Source organism: Schistocerca serialis, chromosome 9 (assembly GCF_023864345.2).
Source record: "Schistocerca serialis cubense isolate TAMUIC-IGC-003099 chromosome 9, iqSchSeri2.2, whole genome shotgun sequence".
Lineage (NCBI taxonomy): Eukaryota > Metazoa > Arthropoda > Insecta > Orthoptera > Acrididae > Schistocerca > Schistocerca serialis.
Window position 1 is genome coordinate 324,419,542 of NC_064646.1, and position 15,774 is coordinate 324,435,315.

At 39.1% G+C, this 15,774-nt stretch overlaps 1 protein-coding gene across 2 annotated transcripts in view; it reads right to left on the reverse strand.

The window, feature by feature from the left end:
• Nucleotides 1-249: 249 nt before the first annotated feature.
• The window catches only part of LOC126418773 (phosphatidylinositol transfer protein alpha isoform), a 202,751-nt gene continuing 187,226 nt past the window's right edge, over nt 250-15,774 (reverse strand). For both annotated transcript variants that reach the window (XM_050085701.1, XM_050085700.1), the window contains exons 6-9: nt 13,764-13,928; nt 10,382-10,503; nt 10,130-10,220; nt 250-2,371 (exon numbers count right to left, since the gene is read on the reverse strand). In XM_050085701.1, coding sequence (XP_049941658.1) covers nt 2,324-2,371; nt 10,130-10,220; nt 10,382-10,503; nt 13,764-13,928 — 426 coding nt within the window. In that variant the 3' untranslated portion in view covers nt 250-2,323. The remainder of the gene's footprint in view (nt 2,372-10,129; nt 10,221-10,381; nt 10,504-13,763; nt 13,929-15,774) is intronic.

A 15,774-nucleotide genomic window follows, 5' to 3' on the forward strand; every position in this document is an offset into this window, starting at 1 on the left:
GGAATAATGTACAACAGCTGCTTAGAAATAAAAAAATGGCACAAGGAATAATTTCACTGAAATCAAAATTTCGATGTTTCACAGGTGCAGAAAACACACAAGAGTTATCTGCTGTATCAGAAACCACTAGCACTGAAGAATCTCTCTCTCTCTCTCTCTCTCTCTCTCTCTCTCTCTCTCTCTCTCTTCCAAACACAATTTTGAAGGTAAATATACTATCTATTACAGAAATAATAAAAACAGCATGCATGCATTTTAAAAATCTGCAGTTTACTTTCACAGAAAAAAATCATTCCTAATATGCATTTCTGATGAACTCTCAATTTATACATAATACTAAGATTCATCCTTCTGAAAGAGTCCACTTCTAAATAAAGTGGCAATATTTGTTTTTCATTTTGTTATTTACATCACAACATTTCTACATCAATTCAAAACAGTGACATTTAATGAGCTTGCTTTCATAAACATTTGCTCACCACATTCACTTTCACACACCATCAGGAAGAAAGCTTACGCTCCACAAAATTTCTAACACTGTGAACAATGCATTCTTACTCATACACAAAAATGCCTACACATTTCTGTAATTTACACGAGTTGAAGCTGAAAAAATTACTGAGATGCACTGTTGCAAGCTAATTTCTACACCACTAAGTAATTTTCCAGCAAATGTGGTATTCAATACTGAGGATTTCACAAGTTCAAGAATGACTAAGCAAACAAAGTGAAACTTTCATGCTGCATTTTTCATGACAATCACAATGACTGGTAACAAATCTTCCACCTTAAAAGCACAATCAAATGATCTATTTTACTCTAATGTGTTACTTTACATAGTAGTTATTCAAGAAGATTTTGCTTCACAAATTAAAAGAAACAACATGGAAAGCTCTGTTATAGACAGAGGAAGAGGCATGTTCACATTTCGCACAAAAACTGAACATTACGAACACAACGTAAATGTTTATACATAAAAAGGAAACCAGGTTTCGTTGTGCTGTGGAATATTGTCACCTTGTTTCAAAAGCCACATGCTCTCTGAATTCTACTGTCTACAATCACCCGTCTTCCCACAGAAATTAAAACTGGCCACTTCCACAACAAATACATAGGTTCTGACTTTAAAGGCAAGTGATCCCACACATATTTCCATTTTCCAAGAGACTCTGAACATTCATTTTCCACTGTTGTATGAATATAAGCACATCAATAAAGTTCATACTGACCACAAATTCAGTGTCATAAGAATAATGGAATGATTAAATCTAACAATGTCTTTAAATACACACGGCAACAAAAGAGAGAAAAACTGATGGTGATGTGAGGATTATTTGTCTATAATGAAAAATTTATTCTCATGGCATTTAAAATGTCAACAGTTTCCAAACAGCACTTGCTAAACATCAATAGATTGACTTATTGTACGAGTTTTATTTTAAATCTTTCTTAAAAACCTGTTACTCCAAATAACCATCAACAAACATCTTTTCGTCAGCTACCTGTGCAACAGTTCAATCACATATATTCTTTTTTTAAACTGAGCTATGACTTCTATTTCTAACACAGTACATCTGTATGATTTCTTTTGTTTTTGGTAGCATGCAACTTGATTTTACATTATAACATGAAAGAGAAGTAACACTTTTATACAATTCCCTTTCAGTAGTTAAACACCAATCTATACTTTTATTAAGTAGTCATTTTTGGAGCTACATCACTAAAATCAGGGACAACTCTCATTGAATCAATGACACATAGCAGTTGGCAGTAACTGTACAAGAAAAATATGCAGGATCTCATCATCTGCAGCATTCTAACTGAAAGCCATATACATGAAAATCACAACATTAAATGGAGAGAATCAGGAAACATATTTTTGCTTATTCTTTCTGTTTGTGCTGGAAGAGGACGCAACATGGGCAGTTACACATTACAATGATACTTCCAATAGAAGTACAAAGTCACTGCCTATTAAACCCGATAACAACTTTAAAAACAGAATTTCATTGAAGTAAACAGAATGCATACAACAACTGCATTTTACATTTTCTATCATATAAAAATAAATAAAACAATCTGTCAAAATGTTACAAATGTGAAGCTGATAAGACTGTTTTAAGGAACAAAAAATACTTTCTTCTTTCGAACAATGTACCACATGAAGATATAAAACTGATACATTGCTGTATATAAAAATCTTACTTTACACAAAGACATATCTAATAATTCAAATTAATTCAACATTTACTGAAATGTAGCAGATGATTTTCTCTTTAATTTTCTCCAAGTTCTTGACTATGTAGTACTCCCTGGACACCCTTCAGTCTGATTCTGCCTTCATTCCCCTGACTTCCCCAACATTACGTTGCTGAAACAAAAACAGCCTTATCAGTACAGAATTCTGGCCAGTAGCAAGAACAACAGTTCAAATGAAGAAGATTTTGTCAAATTGTTACAGTAACCACTTGTGCTACAGTTTATGATATACAGAGTGATTATAATTAAAGCTAAATTTTCAAAACACTGTAGAAATAGCACCACTGATGAGGATGACATAAAATGGCAACGGAATATTATCGGAGAAGGGGGAAAACATATGGCAGAAGAAAAAACAATAGTATGAAAACTGATCAATAGATGGAGCTGTATGTGTCAGGATATGTAAATGAAAACACCTGTCATGCGCACGACCCACTGAAGTTTGTATAAACACGCAGAATACACGGCTTTTCATCCTTTTGGGTGTGCAACATTCACTATGACTGTCTCAATGCAGGATCACACTCTGCTTGTAAAGCTGTATTCCAAGAATGTTGACAGTGCACACGTTGCTCTGCAGAAGTTCCGGACGCTGAAGGGTTTAATAAAGGTGTTGGTCCGATGACTGCCATGGGTCTGGAGAAAAGATTAGGAAATTCAGAAAGATGGGTTTTTTTGGTATGCAACCTGGTAGAGGGAGGAAACAAATTGATTTGACATCAGTGGAAGCAGTGGCCACAGCAATGCAGGAGGAGACAAGTGGTGGTGTGCAAATGTGTAGTGCATGGAGAATTGCCCGAACATTGGACATACCCGTGAGCTCGGTGCATACAATCCTACGAAACATCCTTCTTTGTATACATCAAAAATTACCCATGTGCGCAAGTTGCTTCCCGTTGACCTGCCTACAAGAGAGACCTTTGCTTTAGAATTTCTTGCTCGCACAGAAGAGGACAATGACTGGCCGTGGAAGGTTTTGTGGACAAGACAAAGCCCACTTCCATCTGACAGCACATGTCATTGCACAGAATTGTCCAATATGGGCAATGGAAAATCCACATGCAAATCAACCAGTACCACTTCATCCTAAAAAGGTGGCTGTGTGGTGCGGGTTTACAGCATCATTTATCATAGAGCCATATTTTTTCCAAGAGACATGTGCTGTGAGTGTCTCTTGCACAATCACATCATTCCAGCTCTCCAATAGCGTGGATGTGATCATTTTTATGCAAGATGGTGCACCTCTGCACATTGTAAATCCAGTTAAGCAGCTACTGGAGCGCCATTTTGGAAACGCTAGGATTATCAGCCACCATTTCCCTACAGCCTGGCAATCCCGCTCACCTGACCTCAATCCGTGTGACTTCTGGCTGTGGGGTCATCTGAAAGATGATGTGTTCAGTTTTCAGATTGCAAACTCAGCTGCACTGAAGGCACGTATTGTGCAACACATCCTGAACATGATCCTGGAAACATATCGATCGGTTGTGGAACATGATGTTTGTTGATTTCAACTTGTTGCAGAAAAGGGTGGACAGCATACTGAACATGTTTTGCTCCAGTCACATGGAAATTAATAATCCAATTTGTTTCTGATTGATGCTTTTTATGCGGTTTTTGGCCTCAGGACAATTAAAAACCAGTTTTTCCCATCCAATATGATGTGACTTTGCCTTTGTGGATGGGCTCACATAACCAACAGTAACACACCTGTACACCCATGCACATTGAGTAGTACAATTTCTTTAACGTCAAATGTACACCTTAGGTATTTTTGTATGATTCATTTGTCAGTTTTAGTCAACCACTATTAAATTATGATGCTTGCAGTGCTATCCATGGCTTCATCTTGTAACTATATATTTTTCTTCTGCCATACGTTTTCCCCCTTCTCTGATAATATTCGGTTGCAATTTGGCATCATTCTGATCAGTGGTGTTATTTCTACAGCAGTTTGAAAGTTTAACTTTAATTATAATCACCCTGTATACTGAAAAAAGTATAATTTACTTTCCTCTAGTATCATTGGAGAATTAACACTAGCTCAATAGCAAATTGACTGGGCATGGGAGAGGCTACTCTTTTGTTAAATTAACTACATGAGCAGTTGTTTGTACTGAACATGCAAAGTGAAGTAACATTGTAATCAGATCAAACGGGCCACACAATACTGACTGAACACCCTGTCATCCTCTACCATATGATGTCATTTCTCTGCAGTATGGGAGGGCATGGGGTGATCACATTGCTTTCTTGACCACTGTCAGGTTTCCAGAATTCTAAGCCACTATTACTCATGCAAGTAGCTTCTTATTTGGCCTTATTGAGACATTCTGTTTCAACCCTACCCAAACAGAAGATTAGTGTCAGTACTATAAATTAAATCAGGATCTGCACATGACAGGCACATTCATTAACAATGATGTATATATGACAGCCTTCACAAGCTGTGTCAAAGTGATCCTCTGCCGGTATCAGTTTCTCTGAAGTACACAGAGAGAGAGGGGGGGGGGGGGGGGGGGGGGGGGAAAGTGAACTTGTAAGCATATTCTACACTGAGGTGGCAAAAGCCCTGAGATATCTCCTAATATGTTGTTGTTGTTGTTGTTGTTGTTGTTGTTGTTGTGGTCTTCAGTCCTGAGACTGGTTTGATGCAGCTCTCCATGCTACTCTATCCTGTGCAAGCTTTTTCATCTCCCAGTACCTACTGCAACCTACATCCTTCTGAATCTGCTTAGTGTATTCATCTCTTGGTCTCCCTCTACGATTTTTACCCTCCACGCTGCCCTCCAATACTAAATTGGTGATCCCTTGATGCCTCAGAACATGTCCTACCAACCGATCCCTTCTTCTGGTCAAGTTGCGCCACAAACTTCTCTTCTCCCCAATCCTATTCAATACTTCCTCATTAGTTATGTGATCTACCCATCTAATCTTCAGCATTCTTCTGTAGCACCACATTTCGAAAGCTTCTATTCTCTTCTTGTCCAAACTATTTATCGTCCATGTTTCACTTCCATACATGGCTACACTCCATACAAATACTTTCAGAAATGACTTCCTGACACTTAAATCAATACTGGATGTTAACAAATTTCTCTTCTTCAGAAACGCTTTCCTTGCCATTGCCAGTCTACATTTTATATCCTCTCTACTTCGACCATCATCAGTTATTTTGCTCCCCAAATAGCAAAACTCCTTTACTACTTTAAGTGGCTCATTTCCTAATCTAATTCCCTCAGCATCACCCGACTTAATTAGACTACATTCCATTATCCTTGTTTTGCTTTTGTTGATGTTCATCTTATATCCTACTTTCAAGACACTGTCCATTCCATTCAACTGCTCTTCCAAGTCCTTTGCTGTCTCTGACAGAATTACAATGTCATCGGCGAACCTCAAAGTTTTTATTTCTTCTCCATGGATTTTAATACCTACTCCGAATTTTTCTTTTGTTTCCTTTACTGCTTGCTCAATATACAGATTGAACAACATCGGGGAGAGGCTACAACCCTGGCTTACTCCCTTCCCAACCACTGCTTCCCTTTCATGTCCCTCGACTCTTATAACTGCCATCTGGTTTCTGTACAAATTGTAAATAGCCTTTCGCTCCCTGTATTTTACCCCTGCCACCTTTAGAATTTGAAAGAGAGTATTCCAGTCAACATTGTCAAAAGCTTTCTCTAAGTCTACAAATGCTAGAAACGTACGTTTGCCTTTCCTTAATCTTTCTTCTAAGATAAGTCGTAAGGTCAGTATTGCCTCACGTGTTCCAGTGTTTCTACGGAATCCAAACTGATCTTCCCCGAGGTTGGCTTCTACTAGTTTTTCCATTCGTCTGTAAAGAATTTGTGTTAGTATTTTGCAGCTGTGACTTATTAAGCTGATAGTTCGGTAATTTTCACATCTGTCAACACCTGCTTTCTTTGGGATTGGAATTATTATATTCTTCTTGAAGTCTGAGGGTATTTCGCCTGTCTCATACATCTTCCTCACCAGATGGTAGAGTTTTGTCAGGACTGGCTCTCCCACGGCCGTCAGTAGTTCCAATGGAATATTGTCTACTCCGGGGGCTTTGTTTCGACTCAGGTCTTTCAGTGCTCTGTCAAACTCTTCACGCAGTATCATATCTCCCATTTCATCTTCATCTACATCCTCTTCCATTTCCATAATATTGTCCTCAAGTACATCGCCCTTGTATAGACCCTCTATATACTCCTTCCACCTTTCTGCTTTCCCTTCTTTGCTTAGAACTGGGTTTCCATCTGAGCTCTTGATATTCATACAAGTTGTTCTCTTATCTCCAAAGGTCTCTTTAATTTTCCTGTAGGCGGTATCTATCTTACCCCTAGTGAGATAGGCCTCTACATCCTTACATTTGTCCTCTAGCCATCCCTGCTTAGCCATTTTGCACTTCCTGTCGATCTCATTTTTGAGACGTTTGTATTCCTTTTTGCCTGTTTCACTTACTCCATTTTTATATTTTCTCCTTTCATCAATTAAATTCAATATTTCTTCTGTTACCCACCTACTTGACCCTCTGCTGCCTTCAGTATTTCATCCCTCAAAGCTACCCATTCTTCTTCTACTGTATTGCTTTCCTGAATTCCTGTCAGTTGTTCCCTTATGCTCTCCCTGAAACTCTCTACAACCTCTGGTTTAGTCAGTTTATCCAGGTCCCATCTCCTTAAATTCCCACCTTTTTGCAGTTTCTTCAGTTTTAGTCTACAGGTCATAACCAATAGATTGTGGTCAGAGTCTACATCTGCCCCTGGAAATGTCTTACAATTTAAAACCTGGCTCCAAAATCTCTGTCTTACCATTATATAATCTATCTGATACCTTTTAGTATCTCCAGGGTTCTTCCATGTATACAACCTTCTTTCATGATTCTTAAACCAAGTGTTAGTTATGATTATGTTGTGCTCTGTGCAAAATTCTACCAGGCGGCTTCCTCTTTCATTTCTGTCCCCCAATCCATATTCACCTACTATGTTTCCTTCTCTCCCTTTTCCTACACTCGAATTCCAGTCACCCATGACTATTAAATTTTCGTCTCTCTTCACAGTCTGAATAATTTCTTTTATTTCATCATACATTTCTTCAATTTCTTCGTCATCTGCAGAGCTAGTTGGCATATAAACTTGTACTACTGTAGTAGGTGTGGGCTTCGTATCTATCTTGGCCACAATAATGCGTTCACTATGCTGTTTGTAGTAGCTTACCCACATTCCTATTTTCCTATTCATTATTAAACCTACTCCTGCATTACCCCTATTTGATTTTGTGTTTATAACCCTGTAGTCACCTGACCAGAAGTCTTGTTCCTCCTGCCACCGAACTTCACTAATTCCCACTATATCTAACTTCAACCTATCCATTTCCCTTTTTAAATTTTCTAACCTACCTGCCCGATTAAGGGATCTGACATTCCACGCTCCGATCCGTTAGAACGCCAGTTTTCTTTCTCCTGATAACGACATCCTCTTGAGTAGTCCCCGCCCGGAGATCCGAATGGGGGACTATTTTACCTCCGGAATATTTTACCCAAGAGGACGCCATCATCATGTAATCATACAGTAAAGCTGCATGCCCTCAGGAAAAATTATGGCTGTCGTTTCCCCTTGCTTTCAGCCGTTCGCAGTACCGGCACGGCAATGCCGTTTTGGTTATTGTTACAAGGCCAGCTCAGTCAATCATCCAGACTGTTGCCCTTGCAACTACTGAAAAGGCTGCTGCCCCTCTTCAGGAACCACACGTTTGTCTGGCCTCTCAACAGATACCCCTCCGTTGTGGTTGCACCTACGGTACGGCTATCTGTATCGCTGAGGCACGCAAGCCTCCCCACCAACGGCAAGGTCCATGGTTCATGGGGTGGATCTCCTAATATATCGCACAAATATTGGACCATACTGCATCTACTGCCACCCATAATTGTGTAAGTGCTGCCAGTGCAGGATTTTGTGCATGAACTGACCTCTCAACTATGTCCAATAAATGTTCGACGGGATTCGTATCAGGTAATCTGGATGGGCAAATCGTTCACTCAAAATGTCTAGAATGCTCTTCAAACCAATTGCAAACAATTGTCACCCGGATACACAGCCCATTGTCAACCATAAAAATTCTATCATTGTTTGGGAACATGAATGGTTACAAAGGATCTTCAAGTAGACAAACAATCATTTTTGGACAATGATCCACATAACACAGCCCACACCATAATGGAGCCACCATCAGCTCGCACAGTACCTTGTTGCAAACTCGGGTCCTCGGCTTCCGGGGCTCTGCAAGACTCCCAGCACTACCGTCAACTCTTACTAACTGAAATAGGGATTCATCTGACCACACCATTGTTTTCCAGTTGTCTACAGTCCAACCACTATGGTCACAATCCCAGGCCATGCACTGCAGGTGATGTCATGCTGTTATCAAAGGCACCTGCATTTGCTGTCTGCTGTCCTAGCCCACTAATGGCAAATTTCAGCACACTATACTAATGGATATGTTCGCAGTATGTCTCACATTGATTTCTGTGGTTATTTCAGGCAGCGTTGCTTGTCTGTTAGCAATGACTGCTCTATGCAAAGGCCACTGCTCTTACATGTTATGGGAAGGCCACTGGCTACTGCACTCTCCATGGCGAGAGGAAATGCCTAATATCTGGTATTCTCGGCACATTCTTGACACTGTGGTCTCAGAATATTTAATTCCCTAATGATTTTCAAAAAGGGAATGTTCCATGCGTCTAGCTCCAACAACCATTCCACATTCAAACTCTGTTAATTCCCTTTGTGCTGCTATAATCACAATGGAAACCCATTCACATGAATCACCAGAATAAAAATAACAGCTCCACCAATGCACTGTCCTTTTATACTTGTGTACGCAATACTACAGACGTTTGCTTATGTGTATGCCACTATCCCAGGACTTGTCGCCTCAGTGTATACTCTTGAAACCTCTCTAGGCTGTAAGCTCCAAATATTCCCTGTTTTTTGCTTGGCTTCTAATATTTGTCCTTTTCTTGTCTCAGTTTTTTATTCACTTTGCACCTCTAGCCTTCCTTTTTATTTTCAAGACCACCATCATATTCTCCCTCCTTCCTATTCAGATAAAATAAATATTTGATTTAGTATTCCTCCTCTTGCTCTATTCTTTTTTCTCTTGTAAATGAATACTCCTCTATCTCCACTTAACCTTACAGATCAACTTCTCAGCTCACTCCTCTTCTGCCACAAATGCTAAGAATACTGTTTATCATTTGTAATTTTAGAGTATTTTAATTATTCTGAAAGTAATGTCAGAGAAAATAGGCTGAAGTAGTATGGATGATGACCTGTGTGTCATGTCAGTATAATGCTTTTACAATTTATTCATTAAAACTGGGGGAAGGATGTGGTACTCATATATAACTACATTACTGTATGTGTAGGTCACGTTTTGTGTTTTTTACATTTTACAGTTTACAGTTTCTTTCGGAAATTATATTAACATACATTCATATCACCACCACCACATTTAACCCGAAATTACAGTCGTGTAACTTTCTTAATTATATGTATACCTGTGTGGAAGCTTTTTTTTTTTTCCTGTACTACATTTTTCATAACGCAGGTGGCATTTTCTCATCTGCCAGAAGTTACCTCCTATCAAACTAATAGATAATTTATGAGCTTTGTAAAAACTAACTAAATTCTGTCTTCTTTGAGATTTGATGTGTGGAAATATTTACCTGATAGTAAGGATTCTCTTTTCTAAATTCAATGCATCTTGCTAATTTATTTTGGTGGATCCACCGAGAAGATGAAAAAAATGAAAAAAAAAATCACCACACGTGATGCATAGGTACATCAGGAATACCTACCCGATCTAATTCTTCTTTAGTTTTCTCTTCTATGGCTCGTATATCTTCCATCGTTAGACCGTGCCAGCGATCCATCCAACAGAAAACTTGCCTACACAGAACATAAAAAACATGTTACATGCATGTCACACTACATGTAAATGGGTAGGAATTGCAATTTTACTGCCTGTCTGCAAATTTCATTCTGACTTAAATTCATTTGTATATTTACGACATAATCACAACTGAATTAAAATAGTACACTTCACGTACCTATGGAAGTTGGTGAACAATCGTCTCTCCGATTTCTGTATGAAATTCTCTATCCGTGTCTGTAGACCAAACCATTTGAACTCTACAGTGACTAGCTTGTAACATGTCATCACAGGATTTACCTGCAACTCACAAAACCAGACTGTTGATAAAATTGTTCCAGGCAAAGCTGAATGATACCAACATTCAAGAGAGAAAAATATTTAAAATAAAATGATTTCTTTCAATTCAAATCACACAAAATTAAAAAGGGCATTAATTACTTATGATCATCTAAAATTTTAAATTTTATGGCATACATACACTAATGTTCTGTAAATATTTCCACAACAGGAATACTTGATGTGATAGCTGACTTTTTATTTTTTCACATCAGATTAGGTGCATGACCCTGGCTAATTTTTAATGGCCATACCTTTTCGAGTCATCAGTCTTCTGACTGGTGTGATGTGGCCAGCCATGAATTCCTCTTCTGTCTCAACTTCTTCAGCTCAGAGTAGCAACTGCAACCTGCACCCTCTATTTCTTGTATGAATTCTGATTTCTGTATTCCTCTACAGATTTTACCCTCTACTACCATGAAAGTTTTTCTCTGATGTCTCAACACATCTTATCATCCTCGCCCTTTTTGTTGTGTGTTCCACATGTTCCTTTCTTCACTGATTCTGCAGAGGACCATCTCATTCCTTATCAGTCCACTTAATTTTCAACATTCCTCTGTAGAGTCAAATTTCAACTGCTTCAATTCTGTTCTTTTCCAGTTTCCCAATGGTCCATGATTCTCTGTCATACAATGATGTGCTCAAAATGTACCTTCTCAGAAATTTTGATACTACAAGACTTCCCCAGGCAGGAATGCCCTCTTTGCCTGTGCTAGTCTGTCTTGATGTCCGCCTTGCTTCATTATGTCATACTTTATTTTGTTTCCAAGGTAGCAGGATTCCTTAACTTCATCTACTTTGTGATCACCAATTTTGATGTTAAGTTACTCGCTAGTCTCATTTCTGTTGTCTCTCTTCAGTTTACTCTCAATCCAAATTCTGTACTCATTAGGATATCCATTCCATTCAACAAACCCTGTAATAAATCTTCACCCTCACTAATAATAGCAATGTCATCACCGAATCTTACCACCGATATCCCTTCAGCCTGAATTTTAATCTCACTCTTGAACATTTCTTTCATTCCCCCCACTGCTTCTCTGATGCATAGACTGAGCAATAAGGGCAAATGACTGCATTCTGTCTTATACCCTTTTTAATCCAAGCACTTTGTTTTTGGACTTCATATTTTATTGTCCCCTCTTGGTTCTTGTACTGTACATACTGTCGTATTACTCGTCATTCCCAGTTTCTTACTCAATTTTTTTTTTTTTTAAGTAGACAAATCCTGTGAATGTGTGCATTTTTCTTTGGGCTTGCTTCCAATTGTCCAGTGCAATGTTAGGACTGTGTCTCTGGTGCCTTTACGTTGCCTAATGCCAAAATGGTCATCATCAGCTGTTAAGCCGATTGTGTGATAGTTTTCGCACTTCATCTGCCTTGCAATCTTCAGAAAATTGTCAAAGATTCCTTTTTCGAAAGCCTGATAGTATGTTGGCAGTCTCCTAGATTCTGCATACCAACCTTGAGCGTTGTTTGGTGGCCACTTCTGCAACAATTTTAGAAATTCTGAAGTAATGTTGTCTATTCCTTCTGCCTTATTTGACCTTATGTCTTCCAAAGCTCTCTTAAATTCTGACTGATTCTGGAGCCCCTATCTCTACTACACTGACTTCAGTTTATTCTTCTATCCCTCCCATTGAGGCCTTCAATGTATTCTTTCCATATATCTGTTCTCACCTCTAACAGGAGAAATCCCATTGCACACTTCCTATTTCAATTTCAGTGAAGGCCATTTTGAACTTTCTATGGGCTCAGTCAGTCCTCCTGACGATTATTTCTTTTTGACTTTCTTTACATTTTTCCTGCAGCTCTTTCATTTGGGTTCCTGCGCCTCTATTTCCTCTATCCCTAAGGGATTTATATTGCTGTATTCCTGTCTTTTCATGCATATTTCAGTGCTTCCTTCAATCAATTAATTTAAGTATCTGGTCTGTTTTTCCATTACCTTCCTAACACCTATGTTTGTCTTCCCAAAATTTGCAACTGCTCTTTTTAGGGGTGCCCACTACTCTTTAACTGAACTGCCTGCTGTGCTATTCAGTATTTCAGTATATAGCAGTACCTGCAACCTCAGTGAACTTCAGCCTCTCTCTTCATTCGTAAGCACTTCCGTATCTGACTTCTTAGTGCACTGATTCTTCCTCACTGTTCTCTTCAACTTCAGTCTACTCTTCATCATTACTATATTGTGATCCAAGCCTATATGTGCTGCTAGGTATGCCTTACAATCCAATATTTGATTTTTTATCATCATCATCTCACTTTACATACTGAATTACCCACTCAGTCTCCTCTTACACTTTCTGTACTACTTCATCTTGTCTTAAGACATCAGAGCACATATACCTGAATTATTATTGTCAGTGGTTTGCTGTTGATTCTAATGAGAACCTGCCCTAACTTTCTATTCACAATAAATATTACTCCCATTAAGACATTTTCTGCTGCTGTTAATATCATCGGACCAAAAATCCTGTCTTCTTTCTATTTCATTGCAGTGATTCTCACTATATCTAGATTGAGGCTTAGCATTTCCAGATTTTTTACCTTCCCTTCCACATTCAAACTTCTGACATTCCACAACCCAACTCTTAGAATGTTGCCCTTTTGTTCCTTATTGCACCTTTTTCTCTTGGTCACTCAGTTGGTAGTTCCCTACCGGAGTTCCACATGGTGATCTCTCCATTGGCAAAAGATTTTGAACTAGTCCTCCATGACACATCTTCAATTACACTTCACATGTCCTGTGAATATATCTATATATTAAGTGTCTTCAATGCAGTGGTTTCCATTGCCTGCTGCATCTTCATACCATTGGTCTTTGCTGATCCTTTCACCTTTTAGAGGCAGTTTCCCATCCCAAGGGCAAGAGAGTGCCCTGAATCTCTGTCTCCTTTGTCCTCTTTGACAGGGCCACTGGCAGAAAGACAGTAACTTCTTATAGCGGAAGTCTTCAGTCATCATTCCTAATGATTCTTATGCAATATTTAAGCAGTGGTGAGGTTCGAAACTGGGACCCAGGATGTTTTGATTACTAGTCAAAAACACTATGCCTAGATAATAGGTTTCCAAAACTGTAAACAAAATTTCATATCTAGAATTCACAAGTCACAAAGCTCTTGCATACTGTGATTAGAAGTTCAAAATATTAATAAAATGTACATGGTGTGTATGTATACACAAAAGAAAAAGAGTGTGCACGCACACTCCAGCCTCACCTTGTCCATCCACTGCCCAGTGAGGGGACCTCTGCCTGTCTTCTGGCTCTTGAATGTCGTGGGGTCCTCATCTGCTTTGTAATCATTGCTGGATACTGGGTCATTGGCAATATCTATATGAACTATTTCCCTCATTTTCAGTTTTTCTGGGGGTAGTTCATGCACCTGAAAAAACAGAAGGCGTTGCTCATTTACAGCATCCAAATTTTGTTCCTTTGAGGCTATACAGTAGATGACCCTGAAATGTTTCTTTTTGTGTGTAAATAAATTTAAGCCCCCAAAACAAAAATAATTTAGGCAAACCTATGTAAGAAACGCTGTACTTTTGTATTAATTCTGTGTATTGTCTTTAAGTTGTCTTAGAATGTAAAACTGTGATTAATTTTTCTTATATGTGGGAGAGAATACAGATGTTAAAACTAGCAAAAGAGAGCAACTCTATTTTTTAATTTCCAATTGATGCATCAGTCGCAGCGCAAGCAGTGTCAACAATCAGATTTTATGCAGTCAGCCACACCAGAAAGGAGTGCAGCGAAGTCTCTCAAACATTTTTCCACACAAGAGGCCTTCAAAACAGGAAGATACTTAGGTTAAGTGACAGTAAATTTGCCTTTAGTTGTTTAGTCATATATAAACACGAGCAGCATCTGTTTCGCTCTCTCCTGAGGCCCGCTCTCTATTGATGTCTCCACTCTTTTACTTGAATATTTTACACACCTTGAAAATATCTCTCGTCTACGTAAAATAATCGTCAATATAATTGTTATTGTTTATCAAAATTTCAATAATGTTAACCTTGCCTGCTAACATTTCTATGTTTCAGCTAGGAGAACTGCAAGTCTGCTGACATCATTTGCTGGCCCCTGCTGTCATCATTGATGTTCGAACTTGTAGCGGCCACTTGAGTGTGACCCTGAGATCTGTTAAGCTGATCTGTAAATGCAGTTCCCAGGCAGCATTTCTGTGCATAATGCTTAATATTAATGATCAGCATATGACCAACAAATGATTTGCGTGGTTAGCCCACTCCATCGGTATCAAAGCAGGTTAGACAATATCTTGAATTATTAATTTTCTCTCTCGTAGTGGTAAATTTGTCAGTGCCATTTTTAATTGGCTGCTGCTTTTAATTAATGGCACCCTCGTTAATTTCCTCTTATCAAAATTTCTTTTTCAATTACCACTACAGAGTGCCACACAAAACGAAAATGAAAACTTTCTTTTTCGATGGAAATAATAATTCACCCCCTTTTGCATGTTGAAAATGGGCTTCGCTAGCTTTTAACATAGTTCTGTACAGTTGTTTCTATGATGGTAATGCCCACCCCGATAGCTGAGTGGTCAGTGTGACAGATTGCCTCCTACGGGCCTGGGTTTGATTCCCGGCTGGGGGGGGATTTTCTCTGCTCAGGGACTGGGTGTTGTGCTGTCTTCATCATCATTTCATCCCCATCCGGCGAGCAAGTCACCCAATGTGGCGTTGAATGTAGTAAGACCTGCAGCAAGGCGGCCGGACCTATCCCGCAAGGGGCCTCCCGGCCAATGATGCCAAACACTCATTTCCATTTATGATGGTAATTCAGAAAACAAAGTTCCACTTTCCACAGGATAACACCACAAAAGTAGAATACAAACTACCAATAACAATTTTCATAGATTTCACCACGTAATCGTCATCAGCCCGAGGTCTGTGTCAAACTTCAACTCCTGAAGTTCTAAGTCGCGTCCTGAAAGTAATCTTCGACTAACTCATAGAGAATGTTGGCATTAACAGAAATAATCTCATAGCCGGCACCACGTGATAGACTGTGGTGCCCTCTACACTGCCTATATATTCGGCACTCCTTGGAGTTCTGGTTGCAGTTCACCCCTTTGCCTCCGAAGATGTCTCCTGCATTCAGAGAGGAAACACTAGGGAAAGTTTTATACATCTACCATGGTCTATAAGCCTGGAAGTTTTAAATGATGTCAGTACCGGTGTGGAAGCTTACACTGAATGACCTCCACAAAC